This window comes from Herpailurus yagouaroundi, unplaced genomic scaffold (assembly GCF_014898765.1).
Source record: "Herpailurus yagouaroundi ecotype Mexico unplaced genomic scaffold, PumYag 29, whole genome shotgun sequence".
Lineage (NCBI taxonomy): Eukaryota > Metazoa > Chordata > Mammalia > Carnivora > Felidae > Herpailurus > Herpailurus yagouaroundi.
The window spans coordinates 79,604,944-79,632,324 of NW_024412377.1; the positions used below are offsets into that span (position 1 = coordinate 79,604,944).

The 27,381-nt window shown below is 39.1% G+C and overlaps 1 protein-coding gene across 2 annotated transcripts in view; it reads right to left on the reverse strand.

The window, feature by feature from the left end:
- Nucleotides 1-15,160: 15,160 nt before the first annotated feature.
- Nucleotides 15,161-27,381, reverse strand: part of RGMB (repulsive guidance molecule BMP co-receptor b) — a 28,822-nt gene continuing 16,601 nt past the window's right edge. For both annotated transcript variants that reach the window (XM_040447862.1, XM_040447870.1), the window contains one exon: nt 15,161-18,542. In XM_040447862.1, coding sequence (XP_040303796.1) covers nt 17,874-18,542 — 669 coding nt within the window. In that variant the 3' untranslated portion in view covers nt 15,161-17,873. The remainder of the gene's footprint in view (nt 18,543-27,381) is intronic.

The following is a 27,381-nucleotide window of genomic DNA, read 5'->3' on the forward strand; positions in this document are numbered from 1 at the left end:
AAATATGTAGACACCTAGGAAGACATTTTTAAGCAGGGGGATATTTTTGGGTTTTCCATGCCTATCTAATGACCCTATTCAAAATAAAGAGTTGATGGAAGTTTCACCAAATTTATGATTCACATTTCTATTTTATACAGAGCATTATAGGAAAAATTTTGAGACTTTTACAGTGATCTCATGTCTATTGATGAGCAAGAAGAGATGCTTGAACCTGTTTCAAAATTAATGCAGGTTAAGAGGCAGTTCACTCAATTCTGTATTTTGTGTAACTTTTTTTGGTAGCCATTGGGGGTGGGGGGAAAGAGCCAAAAACCAAACACTCAGTAATAGACACATTAACCATTGTTAAGACTCTTCATGAAGGAGAGAGAGCATTTTTCTCCTCTTGGACATAGGTTGTAAATGCCAAGAAGACATGATTATATAGTCTAAAACATGTAACAGTATCATATAGATGATTTCAATAGATTAATTTCAGTTTGAATTGATGAAGAGCTGAAAAGATACAACACTCTAAGGTAAGCACTTAGATTCATTATCAGTGAAGGTTGTTTTTGGATTTATTATCTTGCCCTGTGTATTAAAGACTTGTTTTTGTTCTATGTGGGGTGTGTGTGTGTGATACACATGTTAGACACAAACTAGTATTATCTTACTATTTGTAGGGGGTTCTTTCCCTAAATGAGGCATTTCTTTCTTTCCCTCAGGAAAGTATAGATAGGATAATTTCATTTGCTAGATAGATAGTAATTTACTGCATACAAAGTTTTAATAGTAAGTTAAAATGATTTGAAATAAATCATTTGCCAAAACAATGCTTTTGTATCTGTGTCAGATGGTGTTTTCCAAAGATGTCTGAAGATAACTCTAATCCTACATTATCTTCTACACTATGATTTTTATACTTTCTTACCGAGAGATGGTTTATTTCTCTATTTTCTTATACAGTATTTGGATAAGCCCTGTGATTGCTCTGACATATGGTATACAGTGGAAGTGACACTGTGCTAGTTCCTGGTATAGCCATTAACTCCATTTTATTTATCTTCTCTGCTTTTATACTGTCTCCCTCTTAGAGCTGCCATGCTATGTATGTAAGCCCAAGGCAAAGTCAACATAGAAAAGTCATGTGCAGGTACTCTAGTTAGCAGCCCCAGCTGATCCTCCAGTGAAGTCGCTATCAGCCATTTGAGTGTGCCATCTTGGATGTCCAGCCCAAGTGAGCATTTAGATCACAGTATCCTCAGTTGATCTCTAACTACCACTGAATGAGAGATCCCAAGGAAGAACCACCCCACTGAGCCCAGCTAATCCATAGAACCATGAGACAAGTTACTTTACTTAATTGAAACCGTGGATACACATTATAGAAATGTGTATCCTAGATTGTAAGTTTCTCTAGGTAAGGAAATAAGACTATTTAGCTTTAAAAAAAAAAAGACTATTTAGCTTTGAATCTTTAGCATTCAACAGTGTTTTCTATTTAGTAGGTATTCAACAAACATTTGTTAACTGAATAACTCTTCCCTTTAATATTACCCTCAATCCAATTCTTCTACGCATTAATATATGTCCTCAATTGCAGTGAGTTATTTTATATAGTGAATTTATAGTCCTATCCCATGATTGCCAAAGAATGTGATTCTGATGAGTTGACAAGTTCCAGCACATTTTTGTGAGGTGATTAGTAATATTGATATTTATATAAGATTTTATTGATGTTATATACATGCACATGAGTTTATATCAGTATTTATATATAAAACAGTCTAAATATTTAACATTTTTTGACCCTAATGATTCAAACAGGATGGTGAAGTTCATTTTTATTGTAACTAAATAAAGTATTTAACTAAGATTATGGGTGTGTGATTTATCTTCTTATGATAATATTCTCAAATATGTTAGATGCATTGTTAACTAACAAAATGATAATTTGTAGTATTTACTAATTCATGAAAAATGATTTTTAATAGACTGTCTTAGCATTTTCTTTCAGGTAGGTAACTATACTTTAAATCATATACAACAATAAAACATTATTGGACTGAGCATGGTTTCACATGGCAAGCATTGACTTGATAATCTCAGTGAGCCTGGATGCTAATGTAAACAAGCTCCACCCCTTACTGCTTGGTGATCACACCCTAATTAGTCAACCTCTCTGCTCATTTTCTTCAAATCTCATGGAGTTTGCAAAGTGCCTGCATTGACATGATAGATGATCAAAAAAATCCCTTTGTTTCCCTCTGTTGGTGTAGGATCAGTCCAGTTCTAGTATTCTTCCCTTTCACACAGCCTCCATGTTGGTATTCTTAATAGGTTAGGGTCAAAAAAAAGTGGCTACCACGAGCTTGGAGTCTTTACAATGATCTCAGTTACATCTGTCAACTTATTCTTGACTCTTTCCTTCTTTGTTTCTTCTAATTTCAGTCCTAGTTCTACTCTTGTGGCATTACTGAGTTGAATTATTCCTTCCTCCCTTCCTTCCTCTCAGAAACTGAATAAAGTGGGCAACACCAAAGTTGTAGAGCACCAAAGTGCCAAAATTTCATGAAGGTCTGTGGTGAGGTGAGGGAAAGGCTCACTGCCCATTTTGTGTTATGTTCACCTAACAAAGAGATTGCTCCCAAGAATGTAAACTCTCTGCAGGTAGTTGGAACCACAGTTGGCCACATTCCAGTAAGAGTTCCTGTGAAGTAGAGAAACCGGCTTGCAGAGTGAGAGAATAAAAAGTGCTTGTAGAATCAAAAGCAGAAATGAGACACTAACAGCTTTCCAGGCAGTTTCCAGCCTTGTGGGTCTGGCTCCATTCCTGCCCTTGGGGTTGCATAAGATACTTCTGAAACCTTACAATAAATCCCTCGTGCTTTTGTGCTTGAGGTAGTTCAAATTGGATTGTGTTGAGGACATCATAGAGTCTTGATCAGTTATTACCCCTTCCAATGCCTAAGAGATGTATAATAAATTTTAAAAGCAAGTATATGAAAGGAGGATGTGATTTTTTTTTTTCAACGTTTATTTATTTTTGGGACAGAGAGAGACAGAGCATGAACGGGGGAGGGGCAGAGAGAGAGGGAGACACAGAATCTGAAACAGGCTCCAGGCTCTGAGCCATCAGCCCAGAGCCTGACGCGGGGCTTGAACTCACGGACCGCGAGATCGTGACCTGGCTGAAGTCGGACGCTTAACCGACTGCGCCACCCAGGCGCCCCAATGATTTTTAATTTCATATGTCAACTTGAGTGGACTAAAGATGTCCAGACTGTACAACATTACTTCTGGATATGTCTGTGTGAGTGTATCTGGAAGAAACTAGCACTGGATTCAGTAGAATGAGTAGAGATCTGTCCTCACCGATGTGTGTAGGCTTTATCTAATCTACTGGGGACCTGAATAGAATGAAAAGGTGGAGGAAGGGTGAATTCTCTCTCTCTTCAAGAGCTGAGACATCCATCTTCTCCTGCCCTTGCATGTTGGGGCTGCTGCTTCTTAGGCCTTCAGAGTCTTGGACTTATACCAGCTGTTCCCCATTTCTCAGACCTTTGGACTCAGACTAAATTCCACCACTGGCTCTCCTAGTTTCCTAGCTTGCAGATGGCAGACTGTGGGCCTTTCAAACTCCATAACTGCATGAGTAAATTTCTATTACAAATTCCCTTCCCTCACCCCACATCCCTGACATTTGAACAACATGGGGCCTGGAGGTCCCAACTGCCAACACAGTAAAAAATCCACATATAACTTTGCCCCAAAACTTAACTACTAATAGCTTACTATTGACTGAAAGCTTTGCTAATAACATAGGCAGTTGTGAACACATATTTTGTATATGTATTATATTCCATTTTCTTAAAGTAAGCTAGAGAAAATATTAAGAAAATCCTAAGTAGACCCATGTACTACTGTGTTCAAACCTGTGTTGTTTAAAGGTCAACTGTTGTGTTTTTACATATACATCTACATATATATGTGTGTATACACAGACACATGTATATACATACACATTTGGTTATATACACAGTGTATCTGTACCTATCTATATTTATATATGTACATGTTGTTATATATTATATATTCCATTGGTTCTATTTCAGGGAGAACCTTGACTGATACAGAGGATATGGGATTACTCTACGCCACTCCTTTTCTTCGTAAATATCTCCAGCATTGCCCTGCATTTTTATAACTCCATTCTGTGTTTTTATTAGCTATGTACAATTTTTTTCACTTGTCTCTCCTTCACTGTTTACTTCTTTGTCACTTTCTTCTTCCCAGTTCTGTTATTTTTATAGTCCTTTTCAACATCTTTTCATTAACTTTTGTCCATGTTGCTTTTTTATTGAGCGTCTGTGTGAAATTTCTCACATTTGTCTCCTCTCACTTATTACCTTTGAAAAAATTGTAAGATCAGAGAGTGGAAAGACTTGTTCAACCACCAGGCTAGGTTGCCTTCCTTTTGCCATTTTCTACTGCAAGCAGTTCTGAAGAGTTCAGAATGCTATCCCTGGCCTAGTCTGAACAATTGGAAGGGATCTGCAGACAAGAACTAAGGTTACTAACGTTGTAAGCACTGCAGGGACCTGTCTCCAAACACTCTATGTGCAACCCAGTCAATGAAAACATTTTAGAGTGTCCTTTCCCAAAGCTGGATACTCTACTGGGACTCTTATTTGCTGAAGTGCATAATACATGACCAGAAATCTGTAATAATTTCTCTGGTAGCAGCTTTTTTTCAGAGTTCTTCCTGTCCCCAGGCCACTCTTCATCCTTAAGGTTCTGTCCAGGGCAAATAGTTGTTTGCAGGTCAGCATTCCTCTGAGTTAGGGCCTTACAGAATTTATGCTGAGATTTCTGGGGCATTACCATGAGGAGGCAAGCAGGAGTCATGTGGTATGCGCAACTTTTGCATTTGGTCTCACTCATTTTTCTAGAAGCCCTGGTACCAAGTTCATCCCCCTTATGGATATGTCTAACTTAGGTGTCTTTGGAACTTTGACCCAGACTTAGATTCTGGAACGTTCATAGGGGCATAAATGCAAATTTAGTTCCAGGAATAGCTCCAGGGTTTGCCACTTCCCCAAAATGAACATATCTTCCTTTCCTCCCAGCTCCCCAAATAAACTTTCACCTATTTCCCAACCTCCAAATGTCAACCAAATTTCCAATTTGACAGAAAACTCAGAATCTTATATTTTGTGCCATCCCAAGTTATTTGACTACTCTTTCCTTTTTATTCCCAAGATGGAAGATGAACATTCATGGCTCAGAATCTATCCCTTGTGCTTAGAATGAGCAAATGAATAGATCTCTCCATAGTCCTTACTGCACAAATCACCAACAATGTATTAATGGCATTGTTATTGACAGCTCAGGAGAAGATCTTGCTAGAAAATAAATTTATTGTCCTTGGCAATGGTTACTACCTTGCTGCTTCCTGTGTAAAGTCTTTGAAAGCCTTTTGTGCCATCAAGTAGCACTATTTCCCTTGGCATTGCCAAATTCTTTTATTTTTTATTGATGTATAATTGACATATAATATTCTATTAGTTTGAGGTGTGCATGATAGCGATTCAATATTTTTACGTTATGAAATGATCCCCATAAGTCTAGTTACCATCTCTCACCATATAAAGTTATTACAGTATTATTGACTATATTCCCTATGCTGTATATTTCATCCCTATGACTCTTTTACTTTGTGACTCTCAATCTCCCTCACCTATTTTGCCTGCCCTCCCAGCCTCTTCCCCTCTCTGGTAACCAACAGTTAGTTTCCTGTATCTGTAAGTCTGATTTTATTTTGTATTTTAGTTTCCATGTAAGAAATCATATGGTATTTGTCTTTCTCTACGTGACTTATTTCATTTAGCATAATAACCACTAGGTTCATACATGCTGTCACAAATCACAAGATTTCATTCTTTGTATGACTAAGTAATGCTCCCTTGTATGTATGTATATACCACATTCTACTTGATCTGCTCATTTATTGATGAGCACTTGGGTTGCTTCCACATCATTGCTATTGTAAATAATGGTGCACTGAACATAGGGGTGCATATATCTCTTTGAATTGGTGTTTTTGTTTTTGTTCAGATAAATAGAAGTGGAATTTCTGGATCTTGTGGTGGTTCTATTTTCAATTATTTTTTTCATTTTATTTATTTTAGAGAAAGATAGATTTGGAGGAGAAGGGCAGAGAGAGAGAGAGAGAGAGGATCTTAAACAGGATCCATGCTCAATATGGCACCTGACGTGGGGCTCATCCTACTGCTATGGGATTATGACCTGAGCCAAAACTAAGTGTCAGACACTTAACTGACTGAGCCACTCAGAAACCACTTTAATTTTTTTGAGGAACTTCTATATTGTTTTCCATAGTGGCTACACCAATTTATATTCCCACCAATAGTGTATAAAGGTTCCCTTTTCTGTACATCTTGGCCAACACTTTTTTTTTTTTTTTTTTTTTGCAACAGCCAGTTTGATAGGTGCAATGCTGTATCTCGTGGTGGTTTTCATTTACATTTTTATGATGGTCACTGATGTTGAGCACTTTTCATGTACCTCTTGGTCATCCATATGTCTTCTTTGAAAAAGTTTTATGGGGGCGCCTGGGTGGCTCGGTTAAGCGGTCGACTTCGGCTCAGGTCATGATCTCGCGGTCTGTAAGTTCGAGCCCCGCGTCGGGCTCTGTGCTGACAGCTCAGAGCCTGGAGCCTGTTTCAGATTCTGTGTCTCCCTCTCTCTCTGACCCTCCCCCGTTCATGCTCTGTCTCTCTCTGTCTCAAAAATAAATAAACGTTAAAAAAAAAATTTAAAAAAAGAAAAAGTTTTATGTTCATTTTTATTTTTTTTTTAGGGGGTCCTGGGTGACTCGGTTGGGCTTCAGACTCTTGGTTTCAGCTCAGGTCATGATACCAAGGTTTGTGAGTTTAAGCCCCTGTATCTGGCTCTGCGCTGACAGTGTGGGGCTTTCTTGGGATTCTCTCTGTCTCTCCCTCTCTCTCTGCTCCTCTTCCACTCACTCTTTATCTCTCTCAAAAAAATAAACTTAAAACAATTAAAACAATTAAATATTAAGATGAGTGACTTATTTCTGTATTTTGGATATTAACTCTTTATCAGGTGTATTATTTGCAAAAGTCTTCTCTTATTTAGTGGGTTGCCTTTTTGTTTTATTCATGGTGTCTTTTGCTATGCAAAAATTTTTTAATTTGATGTACTTCCATTTCTTCATTTTAGCGTTGGTTGCCTTTGACTGAGGATACTTGTCCAAAAAAATACTGCTAAGACCGATGTCAAAGAGAAAGAGGGAACATACACAATGGAATATTACTCAGTCATCAAAAACAATGAAATCTTGCCATTTGCAATGATGTGGATGGAGCTAGAGGTGCCAAACCAAATAAGTCAGAGGACAAATACCATATGATTTCACTCATATGTAGAATTTAAAAAACAAAACAGATGAATATAAGGGAAGGGGGACAAAGAGAGAGGGAAGCAAACCATGAGACTCAACTGTAGAGAACAAACTGAGGGTTGATGGAGGGAGGTGGGTGGGAGATAGGCTAAATGGCTGAAGGGTATTAAGGAGGGCACTTACTATGATGAGCACTGGGTGTATATATAAGTGACGAATCACTAAATTCTACTCCTGAAACTAAAATAATATTATATGTTAACTAAGTAGAATTTAAATAAAAACTTGGGAGAAAAAAAAAGGCTCTCCTCACAGAACTTATTGCCTAGGTTTTCTTCTAGGAGTGTTAAGGCTTCAGTTGTTAAATTCGTAGTCTTTAATCTATTTTGGTATTATTTTTCTCTATGCTTTAAGATAGTGTCCTAATTCTTTTTTTTTTTTTTTTTTTTTTTTTTTTTTGCATGTAGGTGTTCAGTTTTCTCAAAATCATTTATTGGAGAGACTCTTTCTCTCCCATTGTATATTTTTGCTTCACTTCTCCTAGATTAATTGACCATACATGCATGGGTTTGTTTTGGGGCTCTCTAATTTGTTCCATTGATCCGTGTGTCTACTTTTATGCCAATACCACACTGTTTTGATCACTATAGCTTTGTATTATAGTTTGAAATCAGGGATTGTGATACCTCCAGGTTTGTTCTTCTTCTCCAAGATTGTTTTGGATATTTGGGGTGTTGTGTGGTTCCGTACACGTTTTAAGATTATTTGTTCTAGTTTTGTGAAAATTGCCACTGATAAATTGCTTTAAAATGCATTGAATCTGTAGATTGCTTTGGTTAGGATGAATGTTTAACAATATTCTTTCAGTCCATGAACACAGAATATCTTTCCATTTATCTGTGTTGTCCTTCAACTGCTCTCATCAATGTCTTACAGTTTTTAGCATATAAGACTTTCAAGTTTGTGGTTCAATTTGTTACAAGGTTCATCTTTATTTTTTGGTAGCTCATGTTTTATTTTGTTTAAGTACAATTAACAGTTTTATATCAGTTTCATGTGTACAGCATAATGAATCAATAATTCTATACATTAGTTCTCACCACAATAAGGGTGTTGACATCTGTCACCATACAAAGTTATTACAATATTATTGACTATATTCTTGATGCTGTACTTTTCATCTCTGTGATTTCGTCATTTGATAACTGGAAGTTTGCACCTCTGAAACCTCTTTATTTCACCCATCCTGCCACCTATCTCCCCTCCTGTGACAACCAGTTTTTTTCTTTTATTTAAGAGTCTGGTGTTTTTTTATTTTGTCTTGTTTGCCTCTTTCTTCTTTGTTTTGTTTCATATATTCCATGTGTGAGTGAAGCCATATGGTATTTGTCTTTCTCTGACTTATTTCATTTAGAATAATAGCTGCTAGGTTCATCCATGTTGTTGTGAAATGTGAAGATCTCATTCTTTTTTATAGCTGAGTAATACTCTATTGTGTATATATACCACATATTCTTTATTCATCTGTGGATGAACACTTGGGTCACTTCCATATTGTGGCTCTTGTAAATAAATAATGCTGCAATAAACCTAGCAGTGCATCTATCTTTTTGAATTAGTGTTGTTTCTATCTTTAGGTAAATACTCAGTAGTGGAATTATCGGATCATGTGGTATTTCCATTTTTAATTTTTTTTCCCATTTAAAATTTTTTGAGAAACCTCCATACTGTTTTCCATAGAGGCTGAATCAACTTACATTCTTACCAGTGGTGCATGAGAGTTCCTTTTTCTTTACTACCTTACCAAAACTTATAATTTCTTGTCTTTTGAGTTTAGTCATTAAGATAGGTGTAACGTGATATTTCTGTGATTTTGATTTGCTTTTCTTTCATGGTTAGTGATGTTAAGCATCTTCTCATGCATCTGTTGGCCATCTGGGTGCCTTCTTTACAAAAACATCTATTCAGGTCCTCTGCCTGTTTTCTTTTGCCCTAGAGCCTACTGTGGCTTAATCCTGTGGCAGCTACCAATATTATAAGGTAAGTTGGTCCCCAGGTTTATCATTGAAACACCATGGCAATATCAGTAAATTGCCAGAGTGGATTTCCCTGTGGTCACACATTTATTTAGTCAAACAAATCACGTTGGTTCCAGTAGGTAGCAGATGTTATCAGTTGTGGGATTTTTAATTGGATTATTTGTTTTTGTGTGTGTGTGTTGAGCTGTATTAGTTCTTTACATATTTTGGATATTAATCTCTTATTGAGTATATCATCTGCACCTATCTTCTCCCATTTGGTAGGTTGCCTTTACATTTTTTAAATTGTTCACATTGTTATGCAAAACCTTTTTATTATGGTATAGTCCCAGTAGTTTATTTTTGCTTTTGTTTCCTTTGCCTGAGGAGGCATATCTAGAAAAATATTGTTATGGCCAATGTCAAAGAAGTGTTTTCTTCTGGAGTTTTATAGTTTCCAGTTTCACATTTAGCTCTTTAGTCCATTTTGAATTTATTTTTGTGCATGGTGTAAGAAAGCGGTCCAGTTTCATTCTTTTGCATGCAGCTCTACAGTTTTTCTGGCACCATTTGTTGAAGAGCCTTTGTCCTATTGTATATTGCTGCCTCCTTTGTTGTAGATTAATTGACCACATAAGTGTGGATTTCTTATTAAGGCTTTGTATTCTGTTCTTTGGTTCTGTGTGTCCATTAAAAAAATTTTTTTAATGTTTGTTTATATGAGAGAGAGAGAGAGAGAGAGGGAGAGAGAGAGAGAGAGAGAGAGAGAGAGAGAGAGAGAGAGAGAAAGGCAGTGTGTGAGCAGGGGAGGGGGCAGAGAGACAGAGACAGAATCTGAAGCAGGCTCCAGGCTCTCAGCCATCAGACCAGAGCCCCACATGGGGCTCATACTCAGGAGCCTTGAGATCATGATCTAAGCCTAAGCAAGACACTTAACAGCTGAGCCACCCAGGCGCCCCCTATGTGTCTCTTTTTGTGACAGTGCCATACAGTTTTGGTTACTAGCTTTGCAGTATATCTTGAAATCAGGGATGGTGAGACCTCTAGATTTGTTTTTCTTCCTCAAGATTGCTTTGGCTATTCAGGATCTTTTGTGGTTTCATACACATTTCAGAATCATGTGTTCTAGTTCTGTGAAACGTGCTGTTGGTATTTTGATAGTGAGTGCATTGACTCCATAGATTGCTTTAGATAGCATGCACATTTTAACAATAGTCTTCCTATCCAGGAGCATGGAATATCTTTCCATTATTTTGTGTGTCATCTTCAATATCTTTCATTGTTGTTTTATAGTTTTCAGATTACAGGTCTTTCACTTCCTTGGTTAACTTTATTCCTAGATTTTTTATTCTTTTTGGTGGAATTGTAAATGGGATTTTCTTAATTTTTTTTTCTGATAGCTCATTATTAGTGTATAGAAATGCAGCCAATTTCTGTTTGTCCATTTTTGTCCTGTGACTTTACTGAATTTGTTTTTTCTAATAGTTTTTTTTTTTTTTTGGTGGGGTCTTTAGTGTTTCCTGTATATATTATCATGTCATCTGTAAATAGAGTTACTTTTTATTTTTCCTTGCCAATTTTCCTTTTATTTCTTTTTCTTGATTTTTTAAAAAAATATTTTTTTCAACGTTTATTTATTTTTTTGGGGACAGAGAGAGACAGAGCATGAACGGGGGGAGGGGCAGAGAGAGGGAGACACAGAATCGGAAACAGGCTCCAGGCTCCGAGCCATCAGCCCAGAGCCTGACTCGGGGCTCGGACTCACGGACCGTGAGATCGTGACCTGGCTGAAGTCGGACGCTTAACCGACTGCGCCATCCAGGTGCCCCTCTTTTTCTTGATTAATTGCTATGGCTAGAATGAAAGTTCCTGATCTTAGAGGAAAAGCTTTGAGCTTTTCATTATCTAGTATGATGTTAGCTATGGGTTTCTCATAAATGGCCTTCATTTTGTTGAGGTACATTACTTTTATAACAACTTTGTTGAGAGTATTTATCACAAATGAATGTTGAATTTTGAAACATTTTTTTCTGCATCTATTGAGATGGTCATAGAATTTTTATTCTTTTTGTTATTGTGGAGTATCATGTTGATTTGCAGATGTTGAACCATCCTTGCATCCCTGAGATAAATCCCACTTGATCATGGTATATGACTCTTTTAATGTATCATTGAATTTGGTTTAGTAATATTTTGTTGGGGATTTTTACATCTATGTTCATCAGGAATATTGTCCTACAGTTTTCTATTTTGTGGTGTCTTTGCCTGGTTTTGGTATCAGGATAATGCTAGTCTTGCAAAATGAGTTTGGAAGCATTTTTCCCTATTCACTTTTTTTTGGGAATAATTTGAGAATGATAGGTACTAACACTTATTTAAATATTTGGTAGAATTCACCTGTGAAGCTGTCTTGTCCTAAAATGTTATTTTTTAGGAGTTTTATTTCTATTTTTTTTTTAGAAGGAGAGAAAGCATGAGTGGGGGAGAGGGGCATGAGGTGGGAGGAAGAGAGAGAGAGAGAGAGAGAGAGAGAGAGAGAGAGAGAGAGAATCCTAAGCAGGCTTCATACCCATTGCAGAGCCTGACATGTGGTTTGACCTCATGACCATGAGATCATGACCTAAGCTGAAATTAAGAGTCAGATTTCTCAACTGACTGAGCCATCCAGGTGCCCCAGAAGTTTTAAAAGTAGTGATTTAATTTCATTTCTTGCATGGGTTTATTCCTTTTTTTTTTGTGATTCATTCTTGGAAGTTTTGTAGAAATGAACCATTTGTTTCTAGATTTTCCAGTTTGCTGGTATGTAATTAATAATTGTAATAATCTTTCATGATCCTCTGTATCAGTTTTAACTTCTTTCATTTTTATTTTATTTATTTGGGCCCTCTCTTTTTCTCTTGATGAGTCTGGCTATAGGTTTATCAATTTTGTTTATCTTTTCAATGAACGAGCTTTTAGTTTCATTGATATTTCTATTTTTTAAATCTATATTTTATTTATTTCCACTCTGATCTTTATGACTTCCTTCCTTTTTTTAAAGTTTTTTTTTTTAAATTAATGTTTATTTATTTTGAGAGAGAGACAGCGAGCGAGTAGTGGAGGGACAGAGAGAGAGGGAGACACAGAATCCAAAGCAGGCTGTAGACTCCACGCTCTGAGCTGTTAGCACAGAGCTCAACGTGGGGCTCAAACCCACAAACTGTGAGATCATGGCCTGAGCAGAAGTCGAATGCTTAACCGACTGAGCCACCCAGGCGCCCCTATGATTTCCTTCCTTTTACTAACTTTGAGCTTTACTCTTTTCCTAGTTCCTTTAGGTATAAAGTTGGATAATTTGAGATTTTTCTTGATTGTTGGGTGGGCCTGTATTACTATGAACTTAGAATTGTTTTTACTACATTCCATAGATTTTGGTAAGTTGTTTCCATTTTCATTTATCTCAAGGTATCGATTTCCTCTTTGATGTCTTCACTGACACTTTGGTTGTTCAGTTACACGTTGTTTAGTATCCATGTATTTGTGTTTTTTGCCAGTTTCTATCTTGTAATTGATTTCTGGTTTCATACTGTTACGGTCAGAAAAGATTCTTGACATGATTTCAATCTTCTTGAATGCATCGAGACTTGTTTTGTGGCCTAACATGTAATCTGTTCCGGAGCGTGTTCCATATGCACTTGAAAAGTACTGTCTATTCTGCAGTTCGGGATGCAATGTTCTATATGTATCAGTTAAACTCATCTGGTCAAATGTGTCATTTAAGGCCAATATTTCCTTACTAATTTCCTGTCTGGGTGATTTATCCATTGATGTAAGTGGGGTATTAAAGTCCCCTAATATTACTATACTACTGTCAAGTTTCCATTGACATCTGTTAATATTTGCTTTATATACTTAGGTGCAAGGGCTACATTAGTGATTGAGATAATCATGTTTTAAAAATTATGTCATTGATGGCAAGTGCAATTCCTACTTGGTTAATTTGTGTATGGTTTGGTCTTGTGTATTCCATTTGGTAGCAGTGCTTACTTTTTTTTCTTTTTCTGTAGTTGGACTTTTCATTACTGTAATAATAATAATAAGTGTCATATAACTGTCATCCATGATAAGCTGTCAGTTAGAAAACTTGGCCCTGTTGCTTTCTTCTTGCTGGAGTTTGGTATACCGACTGTAATATATTTTAGCTGACCAGCCTGGTGGGTTCACTTGGTTTGAACATCATTGTAACCAGGCAGGGTGCACATTCCATCTGTGTTGGATCTGTTAGTGTATTTCCTAGGCTGTGGCTGCCCCACACTGTTTACAAATATACACACTGCTCACAAGAGAGAGGAAACACAAACTTCTGCATTCCCAGCACATACTTCATATTTTGGGTACAAAGGACTAAATATTTATTTAGTTGATACTATTTAGTTGATGTTATTTAGTTGATAGTGTCAAACATTTGTTTATTTGGTGAAGGTAGAGTAATAAGTTCAGAGACAAATATTCTTGAAATAATAATATTGTGATATGGCTTATCCATTTGGAAGACAGGGAATGGAAGGAGAAAAATATGGTGAGCTTAGGCAGTCAAATAATAAGGAACTGTGAACTGCTTCCTCTTTTTTTTTAATGTCTTAGATTCTCTGAGGCAGGGAGATAGTCCTTAGGACACATACAAAGAACCTGCTAGATTTTTTTCTTGCTGTTCCCCTAAAGTATATTTGCTCAGAAAGGACCGCAGCAATCCAAGACTCTGGTATTCCAGCTGATCTCAGGCAATAGAATACTAAATGTGGCTACAAAAACAAACAAACCCCCAAAAGACAACAAAATTCCAGTAACTATCAGGATGCTTAATGTTTGTTAAAGTCACAGTTTCCTGTGTAAAACAATAAAGACCTCCTTGTTAGGTTTTTGGACAGTTCCTTAAATTTCAATTCCTGAAAAGCTGGGGGTCTGGATTTAGAGTATACAGAAAGAGAAATTTTGACTTGTGAGTACAGACGTCATTGTGATGTGGTTTATTTCTTAGTGTTCATTTAGTGTAGGCTTATGTATTAGGTTCTCAATGGCTGTATCACGGTCATCTTATTTTGTGTTTCAGAGGATTTTTCTTGTTGTTCTGAACTACACTTAAACACTACGTATAAGGATTGAGTCTTCTTTTTAAGAAATGATTATGTAGGTTTCCCTGAGTTGGAATTTGTCCCATTTAGTATTTGACTTAGTAATTGATTTCCTTTGCTTTCAGTTTGGGTTTAATTTCTTTTTCAAGTTTTTCTACCCTTCGGCATGTTTCTTGAACAAAGAACAAGTTGAGATCTTGTGATCTCTTTTTAGAACATCCAAGAAATAGGGATTTACAAGTTCCCAAAGCCAAAAAATCCTGCCCCCAAGTCCTTCCCACCAGAAGTTCCCATCCATGCTATCTTAAAAGCACCACAGGGCAGGTCCCATGTCTGCCAAGGGACCAAAACTATTACTAAAGACAGACCTTTAGGATCATACCAGTGGACTAGTTTTACAGATTCTTACTTGAAATTGCTTAAAATTGAAAAATGAAAAGCTACAGTAAAGATGTAGTTTAGAAAACACGCAAGTTTGTGGACAGTTTTGGATTGTCAGTGATCAGAGGATTTTGCACAAACACTCCCTCACTCCCTTTCTTCCCTTCCTGTGTTCTGCAGCTCTTCCAGCAGGTGTCACTATAATCACAGAACAAACATTCCACAGCATGGTATGTAACTTTATTTTTCTAGCATAATAATTTAAAGTATTTACACACTGCACACTCACTGTTTTACACAGATACTTATCCATATACCTATGAACCACATCTAAAGGTTTCTTTGCAAAGACTCGACACACTGTGGGAATTTCCAAGCATTAACAAAGGGAAGAAAAGGACAAAAAAATGTTTTGAGTCTTTTAAAGACAGCCATGTGGAGCATCTGTGAAAACCAGTGTTTTCCCTCAAGTTTTAACCTCCCCCAGGAGACCTTTGAATAGCTACATCTTATCCATGTGGTGGGATCACCTGAAACTCTTGGTTAAGGAAGATTGCAAGAACCAAAATGTACAAGTACTATTTTCTCTGAAAGTCCTAGAAAAGAAATGGAAAATAAGCTGGCCCTTCTCTAGAGAAGCATTTGTATTTCTTAGTCATCTGTGGGGACTGTAAATGTTGTAGGAGGACACTGATTATAAAGGGAGACTAGCCAAACACACTGGCACAAATGCTAGTGAAACAGAATGCTTAGAGGCATCCTTCCCAGCTAGGATATGGCAGAGCAACCTGTTTCTTTCCCCAACTATTAGTAGAGGTTGTGATTTTGCTTTCCCTAAAGAGGACAAAGGTAATATGAACCATATACACTCTAAAGCCAGACACTGTAGAAACTTCTATTGCTTTTACTTCACTTTTATACTGTTCACACAAGAATAGTGGTTATACTCTAAATATTTTTCCTCCTTTGTTCTACTCAATTACCTAACAAAATTACTAACTATAGCTTCTGAACTGGCACATGTCCTGTAGGTGAACAGAAACAGCCACAGTTCAGAGCTCATGGTAGGTAGGCCCCCGCATCTTTATAGAAGGGTAACAAGTTCAGTTTCACTTCTCTGGTATTGTGTCTTTTTATCAAGTAAGAAGTAGGGTGCCTTTGTGATTTTCCCAGACTTCCCAAGACTATCCTCTCCTAGATCAGAAAAAGAGCAGTTTCCCACCTCTAGATGAACCCACAGCTCCATGCTGTAATTGGATCATCAGTTCACTAAGAAATAGAATTTCACGAACCAAAATCCTCTTCTCCTGCCAGTTTGGGCCTCTGGCCATGACCCTAATCAATGGGGCATGGGAAAAGGCAGGCCCCAGGTTTAGATACCTGGCTATCTAAAATTCAGCACAAGTTGGATCCCAATTGCTGTGGTATATAAAATTAACTTTCTTCTTGCACTTATGTAAATCTGAGTAAGGTAAGGTACAAATTCTTTCGTTTCTCCTTGGAACCAAACATTTACATAGATACGATAGAAATCTACCTGCCCTAGGTAGAACTCACTTCCTCATTGTTCTTGCATTTTGTGGGTGGTGCTTTCCTTTTGCAAGGGCGTGCCAACAGGTGAAATGGAAGGAGGTATTTTACTTTATAGGAATTTTACCAAGTTACATGAGCACTCACTAGTACATTATCACTATAGATGTTACAAAGGAGCATATCTAATTAAAGACAGACAGACCACCTGGGAAGCAACGTTGCTCAGTGAGAAGGTCTGGGTTCACCAGAGCCCATTTTGCCACTTACTGGCTCAGGCCCTCAAAGTTTTCCTGTCATCTAACACCCTATCCTTTCCCTCATGCATACAGACACGTCAGCGCCAGCGACTGTGAAGGCCACGGTGTGGACGGCAAGGAAGAGTGGCACACCTTGTGATGGGATCTGGGCCTCGACACGAAGAGAGAATCTAACAAGGCCTAGTCTCTGGGTTCATCAGGTGAGGTTGAAGAGGGTTTACGGGGGGTGGAGACAGGGAGCAGTGTGTCTCTGGGCATAAACAGCCAAGGAAAGAAGGCTCAGAACTTGGGCTTGCACAAATGATACAGAGAAGAGCAAGGTGTGATACAGTTTAAACAGGAACACGGGAGGAGGAAATGTCTGAGAGCTCCTGGCGTCTAGTAAAATGCCTGGTATTTATCTATGAAATTGCCATCACCAGCCCCTTCTGACCTGATAGAAACAGCAGTTTCATATGGCTCAACCTCACATTCCCTAAGTGCTCAGAACAATCCTAATTAATGAAAACTGTAGTAATACACTCCCTGCCCTTTGAAAAAGTGACAGTTGTGAAGGAGGGCGAGGGTTGCTTAGAGATGCGTGTTTCACAAGAGCCAAAGTGCCTGTCGGGGAGTTAGTTAGCTGTCCTTCCACACGGAGTGAGAGTAAGGACCTCCTCGCTCAAGGGACGCAGCTCCGCCAGCAGGAGGCCAGTGAAAGCTGCGCACCCAATGTGGCAGATCAGTAGCAAAGGGAGAAGGCAGGGACGGACAGCCAGGGACAGCCACGAGCACCGTCACTGGTCCTCTTCAGCGGGAACGCTGCGATGGCGTCTGTGTATATGTACTATACGTACTAACCAGGTACACACATAAATATTTAATATATAAAAAATAAAGTGCTTTCTAACAGGTCCCCCGGCAGGGACATTATAAAATATTTCACAAAACTGCAAAACAAAATCAATACAGTCGAAGAACACTACATCCAACATACTTGGAACAGTCACGCACATTATGTACAGTCTGGTGGGTGCCCCAGGACAAACATCCTGTCATATACATGGTATATACATATATACTCTGTTACTCAATATATTATGACAATATATATTTTAAAATTCTGTTATAGACAAAAAATAAAAAAAACAAAAGACAATCCCTACAAAAACACAATAAAGATCAAGCATGTGAGTCCCAGACTGACAGACAAATGGCCGCCTCCACGGGGTGTCCCGTGGCTACTGCTCGGGAAGATGTGCCAGCGTTCCTTCCTCGGGTGCAGCGCCTCCACGTCCTCCAAGGCACTGTGAGCAGCGGCGGTGAAGTTGGCATCCCCAGTGGTGAGCAGGTCGAAGACACAGGACTGGAAGTAGATGTCCTTCACTGGCATCTTCTCGTGGCACTGAGCATTGGCAGCCTCCAGTGTGTAGCCAGGCCAGGCCTGCGCCAATGAGGTGCGAGGCACGCTGTGCCCCAGGATGGCAGACACCTGGCCCTGCCCATCATCAATGCGCTCGCTCAGGGGGCAGCCATTCACACACAGCTGCAGGTCCTGGCTTTCCTCATAGGACATGGCCAGGTCTTCAGGAATACGGATGGCGAGGGTCAGGTAGCGACCCAGCTGCCGCACAAATACCGTGGTCCCTATGTAGCGGGCGTGCATTTCCACGTAGCGGCCGCTCTCCCTCTCCACGATTAGCAGGCTCTTGGTGTCGCCATCCCCACCGCTGGTGCTGCCATCCACAAAGGCGGCCGGCAGGTCATCTGTCACAGCTTGGTACACTTTCTGATCTGTGCACTCACGGTGAGCTTTGAAGATGATGGTTATCTGTGGGGAGGAACGCATGCAAATTTAAACAGGGTGGAAGGGAAACAGAAGTGTTCTCTTCTAGGCTGGAGGTGAATGGCTGGAGACAGGATCTCCAGACTCCGGCCCAAGTGCTCCTGCCTCACAAATGAAAGGTGCCACTGTTAAGGGGGAGAAAAAGTCCTCTAGGCTTAAGTATAAAAATTTAATGCAAATCCAGGAAATGTGCATCAAGAAAAACTTTACTTTCCTCAGACAGAACCATGTTGCTGTTCGGGTACAGGTAATTTTTTCTGATAACTTGGTATCTTCTTCCCCAAACAGCTGACTGGTGGTATAGCTCTGAGAAAAAAAAGACTCCTTTATAAGTTATGTAGAAACTTATGGGGCTTAATTAATAATATACCCACCAGAACTTTGATTTCTAAAAAGATTCCTCACTGGATCATAAATCCAGCCCCCATGGCTCATCATTACAAACATTCTTACAAACACTCAAGAGACAAAGCAGAGTTGAGGTTGGGGCCATCCTGCCAATAGCCACCAATCGTGCCTCAGCTAAGATTTCTTTAAGTCTCTTAATCAAATGTTTCACATGACTGGCTAATCCCTGGGACTGGGAAATCACTTGGCAAACACAGGTCCCGGGCACTGGCAGAGAATAAATACCCTCAACTTAGTTACAGCAAATGTTTTCCCCAAACAGCACAATGGCCCTTGAACTTCTCAGAAATTTCTTCTGGAGTCAAGTCTAAATTCTCCAAATTAAGCAGACAAAATGGATACTACAAAAGCTTTCCTTTAGTAAACCCATTTTCCTTCCTTATTTAGAACACTTACAAGACACTGAACCTTCACCTCCAACACACTCAGCATGTCTGGTACACATGGTGTAAGAAGAGGACTATCAAGAGAGACAGGGCCTTCTGGGTCACACAAGGTAGGAAAAGCGTCCTGAAGAAAAGGAAAGAATAGCCTGCCATTTCTGTTGTTGTCAGGACCTGAAGTAATGGCATATTTTTCTTTCTTCTTGAAGAAGAAAACACAAACAAAAACAGGTGACCTCAGTCCAGGAGGAAGGTAGACCAGCCACACTACAAACTTCTCTGGAGAGAGGAAAACTCCCCTCTCCGGCAAGGGAGCTAATGCAAACAACAGACCCTTGTTACAAGGGCCAGAAAATGTCCTGCTTGCCCCCTCCCCACCTCTCTTCTACACATCCTCACCACCACCCTCTAGTTTGTCTGAAGTTTTTTTCCTCAACCTGGCCAGCATTTACTCACACTATTTAATTCCACATGTTCCCACTGGTGTTACTTGACTGGAATTTTCCAGCCATTTCATTTTACTTCAGCCAGTTAGTTATAAAGCCAGATCTGAACCAGCTGCACTGTAGCAACTGGTTAAACTCATATCCGTTGTTTGCAGCTGCAACTAAAAGCCAGACAATGTACTATGAAAATGCTTGGTGTTCTCCCTTCCTAATTACCCTGACCCACAATTTAATTTCACTACCGGCCTTCTCACATTTCAACACCTTCTTAACAACCCAAAGGAGGTGTACCAGAGATGACTGCAGGAAATTTGTTGTGCATCCAACCATAGGACCTTCCAGAGTGAATGGGATTCTGAGCTAGATATCTAATGGGACTATAAAATAGATTTATTTGGTGGCTCTAAAGACAGTTTGACAAGTGCCTTTTTTAACACAAGCCAGGATCCTTTGGAGGTGAAAAGATTAATTCAAGTAAATTCTGCACCTCACAGAGTTGAAAGCTAATACAGATGGCTCCAATAAGGGTGAGTAAAACTTTTCATATAATCACTGTCCTCATTTTTACCCGGAGCATTCACACACTCAAGGACTAAACCAATGATTCTACAACAGCTAAGTAATTTATCTTTCTAGTCTAACCAACCTCAAATTTAAGTGAACATTATTTGCAAGAATCAAGTACCAATTTTGTTCATCTTAGGAAAAACAAAGAGGAATTAGTTTTGTTGAGACAATCAGAGACCCAATTCCAGTCAAGTTCCTAAACAGGCCAGCAAGGGTCAACATTAAGAGGAGTGGAATAGTTCCACATGTCTTACCAAGCCTAGTGTTTTCTTTAAGCACACCAATTCCAACTCAGGAGTCATTTCAAACACCTCATGCAGTATTGTCCTCTGCTATGCCTGCTCCACTAACAGTAACTCCCATAACCCTAGATCAAATAACACTCAAGCTTGACTTCTGCACTAAGATCTACATTTACCAAATATCCCAGTCTTTCTAACAGATTTTTGTCCAATTTTCTAGGAGTCATCTTCTCTATGAGACAGCAAAGCTGATATTTCTCTTTTGGGCAAAATAATTCTCACAGCGCAAATGTACAGAATTAGCCCTTGAATCAAAATCTTGGGACTCCTGGGTGGCTCGGTCAGTTGAACATCTGAGTTTTGATTTCGGCTCAGGTCATGATCCTAGGGTTGTGGGATTGAGACCCATAATGAGTGTGGGCCCTGCTGAAGATTCATTCTCTTTCTCCTTCTGCCCCTCTCCCCACCTCACATTCTCTCGCTCTCTAGAGGGGTTTCCTGAGTGGTTCCCTGTAGTTTGAGTATGTACTGAAGAGGTACCTAGAGATATAATCAACATGAGTGAAGAAAACACCAGGCAACAGTTGTACGTGACTTGTATTTTGTAATGTAACTTCATTCCTCATACAATTACAACTCAAGCTCTTAAAAAAGGCACTCAGCTGTGAGGAGCCAGAAATTAATTTTCAGATTCTATCTTGTTTTTAGAAAAACAAAATTTGTTTATTCTTATTTTTTAAAAATATTTTTAATGTTTATTTTTGAGAGAGACAGAGTGTGGGCAGGGAAGTGTCAGAGAGAGAGACAGGGAGACACAGAATTTGGAGCAGGCTCCAGGCTCTGAGCTATGAGCACAGAGCCCGACATGGGGCTTGAACTCATGGACTGCGAGATCATGACCTGAGCCCAAGTCGGACACTAAACTGACTGAGCCACCCAGGCGCCCCAATTCTTATTCTTAAAAAAAAACAAAAACAAAAACAAAAAAAAAAACACCTCAGAATTTTTGGACATTCCAAACGTTTTCAACTGCCAACTAGCAGCTATTAGAGGGTGAAAACAGGATATTCAAAACTGTATTCTAAAGCTCTCAAACAGATAATTTAAAAACACCAGCTATAGTGCTTACTTTTCCCCATCCATGAACTGATCCATATGCTGTAATAACTCAATTTGGCACATCTATTCTACGCCACACCATTTATTATTGATGGATGGCATTTCTGTGCATTTAAAACATCAATGCCTTTTGTTAAACCTTTCCCACCAAGTCCCTCTCAACCCCTACCTCAGACAAACTACTCCAGTACTCCTCATTCATTTTTAATGTTGCACTCCCTAAGATCTTTACTACCCACAAGGTCTATTAGGAAGACAAGAGATAGCAGCTACAAATCAACCTTTCTACATGTGATATACGGATTTAAGGTTTGCTGTGAAAAATTGAACTTTAGGGGCACCTGCCTCTCTTTTCCACCATGAAAAGAAAATGCATTAAAAGAAAATGAGGTAACCAACAAAGGAGAACCCAGGCCCAGCTTTGCCAAGATAGAGAAAGAGCTCCACCAGGCTCAACAGCTTTGCAAAGTGCTGTGCATAGGTTTTCAAACAGCAGAATTCCCTTAAGGCTGTACACTTAACTAGTGTTTATTGTATTTTGGAAGAAATAACCATCAGCGTTTAGTCAGGCTATTCAGCACTGTAAGTGCAGAACCTTACCAGAATCCTCAAATTCCAGAACTGGACTCTCAGATCAAGGGACTCCTATCTCTTGGATTAAGATGGGCCAACAAACGAAACTGAAATAGTCCCAGAAATTGGGAAAGAACACAGAGAAACACAATTTTGATAAGTACCTGGTTAAAATTCTGTTTGTGTTAAAGGAAGCTAAGATTAATTCTATTTCGCATCACCAGCTGATATGTCTGCTTCATTAGATCCTCTGGGTGCAATTATAGGTTGGAAAAAAAAAGGCACCCTATAAGGGAGGATAAGAGAACCACTGCTCACATCCCCTTTTACCCTTACTTAGATAAATTGGCACACAGCCTCTACATTAAGTCCTCTGTTGTGAGCAAAAATAAACCACTCCAATAAGGGTACATGCTTCAAAGGAAAACATTCACAAGCTCTATCTCTAGGTCCAAAATATCTACTCTTTATTTCTCAGGGTCAATTTCCTCTCAGATCAGGAATAAAATAAGGATGTCCACTCTTGCCACAGCAATCAGACAAGAAAGATAAGTCATTCTTAATTCGTAAGGAGGAAGTAAAACTGTCACTATTTGCAGATGACAATGATACTATGTATAGAAAACCCTAAGGATTTAACAAAAAACCTATTAGAATAATTAAATCCAATAAAGTTGCAGGATACAAAATTAATATACAGATCGTTGCCTTTGTATATACTAAGAAGCTCTCAAAATGAGAAATTAAGAAAACTATCCCATTTGTAATTGCATCAAAATTAATAAAATACCTAGGAATAAATTTAACCGAGTGACACACCTCTACTCTGAAAACTATAAAACAATGATGAAAGAAATTGAAGACAAAAAGTAAATACACAGTAAGATATACTATGCTCATGGAGTAGAAGAATACTGTTAACATGTCTATACTACCCAAAGCAATGTACAGATTAAATGGAATCTCTACCAAAATACCAACAGCATTTTACACAGAATTTGGATTAAAATCTGTATGAAATCACAAAAGACCCTGGGTAGCTAAAGCAGTCTTGAAAAAGAACAAAGTTGGAGGCATCACAATCCCTGATTTCAAACTATAATACAGAGCTGTAGTAATCAAAACAGTATGGCACTGGCACAAAAACAGACATGCAAATAAATGGAACAGAAAAAAAGTTCAGAAAGAAACCCATGCTTATATGGACAATTAATGTATAACAAAGTGGCACAAGAACATACAATGGAAAAAACAGTCTCTCAATAAATGGTGTTGGGAAGAGCGGACCACTTTTTACACCATAAAAATAAAATCAAAATAGATTGAAGACCTACATGTGAGCCTGGAAACCATTAAAGCTCCTAGAAGAAAACAAAGACCACAATCTCTTGAATGTTGGCCTTAGCAACATTTTTCTCCATAGGTCTTCTTGGGCAAGGGAAACAAAACCAAAATAAACTATTGGCACTCCATCAAACTAAAAAGGTTTTCCACAGTGAAGGAAACCAACAAAATGAAAAGGCAATCTACTGTAAGGGAAAAGATATTTGCAAACGGTGTATCTAGTAAGAGAATAATCTTCAAAAACATATAAAAAACTTAGAGAAGTCAATACCAAAAACAAAATCCTATTAAAAAATGGGCAGACGACCTGAATATGCATTTTTCCAAAGACGACGTATACAGATGGCCAACTGACACGTAACAAGATGCTCAACATCACTAATCATCAGGCAAATGCAAATGAAAACCACAATTGAGATTACCTTACACCAGGTAGAATGGCTAGTATCACAAAGACAGAGCTAACAAGTATTAGTGAGTAGGAGAGAAAAGGGTGGGAATGTAAACTGGTGGAGCCAGGTGCCACAGCACTGTAGAAAAACGGTATAAAGGTTCCTCAAAAAATTAAAAATAAAAGATTATACCATCTGGTAATTCCACTGCTGGGTATTTACTCCAGAAAAATGGAAACTAATTTAAAGAGATACATGCACCCCTATGTTTACTGCAGCATTATTTACAATAAACAAGATTTGGAAGTGACCCAAGTGTCTACTGAAAGTAGAATGGATAAAGAGGGTGTTATCCTAAGTAAGATAAGTCAGAGAAAGAAACACTGTATAACTTCACTTATACCTGTAATATAAGAAACAAACAGACTCAAAATACAAAGAACAAACTGGTGGTTGCTGGGGGCGGGGTGGTGGTAGCAGTGGAAGGATGGGTGAAATATAAAGGAGATTAAGAGGTATAAACTTCCAGTTATAAAATAAGTAACTCATGGAGATGAAAAGTACAACAGAGATTACAGTCAATAAGGATGTAATAACGTCGTACAGTTACAGATAGTGACTATACTTATTGTGGTGAGCACTGTATAATGTATAGAGTTGTCAAATCACTATGTTGTAATACCTGAAAGCAATATGACATTGTATGTGAAGTATACTTGAATTAAAAAAGCCACAGGAGAATATTATATATGGTATTTAGGGGAAAATGTTGAGATGGTCAGTAACTGATATGTAATTCTAAAATGACGACTTAACCTATACATCAGGTATCTACATACAAGAAAGCTGAACCTAAGACCTACAAAAGTGTATTTTTTTAGGTACTAGCAGAAAGACAGTATACATGTGTAAGAGGAGGGTGGCGGACTCCTCTTTTAGGGCTGGAATGAGGCCTCTTACCTTCAAAAGAGGTATCAAAATAGGTTTCTCTACCCTCGGAATCTCTTTCCACAGAGCTCTGTTCTAGGCGCACTTCCAGGATTCCAGAGAAATGGAATGGATCAGACTTATTTATTCTTCAGTGTTGCCCCAGGTAATACATGCAGGAACAAGGGCTGCCTTGGCTGCTGGAGGGGTTCTTGGCAGCGGATGGAGAAAGAAGAAACCAAACCAGAGGCAAAGGACACCCACAGCTGAGGCTACTAGGGTGGTCCAGGGGAGAAGCATTAATCTCAGTGGCTGGAAAGAATACGCAAGAGTGAAAGGGAAGCAGGCCCAGGGATGACACATAAAAGAGACAGGCACAAAAATGTAGACTTCCAAAGAGTAACTTCTGTGTACTTAAAACAAGGAAGGCTCTAAGTATAAATAGGCTCCGAGACAGTGAAATAGGCCAGCTTCCTTGTACAGAGCAGAGCAAGGCTAGGCTGGGCATGAGGAGGGAGAGCATCTAGTCCTCAAGTCTTAGCCACTCAGAGGACTCAACATGGCACTTGTTGGTTGCTGTATTCAGATTCTGCACTATGATGAGGCCACCAAGTGTAAGAAGTCATGTTTCTAGATGTGAAGTTAAGCATGTGTGGACAGTGTTACAAGCCTCCACTGCCACTGTGCTTCAGACCAGAGGCCAGAAGTATTCTGAAAGGTGAGAGAGCCAGGGCTGGAGGCGTAACTCTAGGGGCAGGAATCTGCCCTAGCAGGTCTTGCCTTTGCGGATTGCCCTCCAAAGAGGGGGAGGGGGCAGTGCCATAGATCCTGAGGCCCTAGAGCAGAACCTCTGGCCAATGCCCTAGGCCTTGGTTCAGCAGAGTTATTGCCCAAACCTATGGGGATTAGGAAATCACAGCTTCCGATCAGTTTTCAGTTTTGAGAAATGATTTGAAAACTAAAAGGGTCTGAAGGTCTTTACAATACACTCACTCTCTACCACTTCTAGGTTCAATTTCAAGTTCCCAGGGCTATTAAAAAAAAAAAAAAAAAAAGCCCATTCATGAAAGAGGTGGCTGGAGGTGATGACCATGTATTTCAAGAAGTCAGTTAACTGAAATGCTACAAGCAATAGCCTTGGTCTTCATGTGCGTGAGGCAGGAGAGAGGAAGTCAGCAACACCACCGAGTGCAAACTTGGACACGCGGGCACACTTGAACATACCTTTAGGTATAAAGATTAAACCCTGACCCCTCATTTCGGGAGAAAATGCAGAGCTGAGGAGCATTTAGTGTTTAAATGCCACCATTATCAATCTACCGTAGCACACATGCAATGTTCTGACACTCACAGAACCCCACCAGAATTAGCCAAACATTCTTTTAGCTTCAACTCTTAAAATAACCGGCTCACTAGGACACAAAGAACTCGTCTTGCCAGAGACCCAGTTTCACCAAAAGCTCTTTCTACAATTAACAGCACTGTGTTTTCACTGGAAGCCTGTCCAGTTCAGTTCTGTACCTCAGATGTGTGCTGCTATGCTTGTTAGTTATCGCTTAAGTTGAGCATTTTACAAAGTCCTGAAGTTACCCCACCCACGAGAACACAAAATTCAAAACAGTGGAAGAGCAAGTTCTACTGCAGTCAAAATAAATAAAGACAAGATGGGTAAGGTAGATTTTTCATTGTTCGGCACTGTAGGGTAACTCTTTTTATGTGCCACATTCCACATAGGCAGAAACTGTTTGGGTAGCATTAATTGAAGCCAACATAAAAAAGTACCAACCATCCGGTGTTTCCTTCTCGCCCCTTCCTCTCCAAATGTTGACCCAAAGAAAATTGAACAGGGCAGCGAAATGTGACAGTAAAAGAAGTTCTGTCAGTTGTGTATCAGACTTGGCCTCTGGTTTAAGCTGTGGAGGATCGTGGATCTGTTTGAAAGGAGCAGAGGCCCATAAGCAGTGCAGGGAGTCCTGACCAGCTAGCACAGGACTTGTGTTCATTTCATTTACAAATGGAGGATATTTTGAAGGCCTCCTCCTCCTAAACCACAGCTGGGACAGAGGGAGGGGCACAGAGAAGGAGGACTCAAAATAGAGGGCTTAATAGATATGCAGGTACAAACTTGATACAATTTTAGATGGTTTCTACTAACATCTTCTAAGTCTCTTCATTCTACAGAACAGAGATGGTAAAAGACTAGGACCCAGAGGATTTTAATGCACATAACAATAGGATGATGTAGCTTGTATGGCAAGAATGGCATAAAGAACCACCAAGGCAGGCCCATTCATCTTACAGAATGATCTTTTACACTAAAAGATAAACCACACAGCTAATAATTTCTTCTCCTTCTTCTTTCCCCCCTTACATATATTTGGAAATCCGTTTCCCTCCAAGAAATTTGCTGAACCCGTATGAAG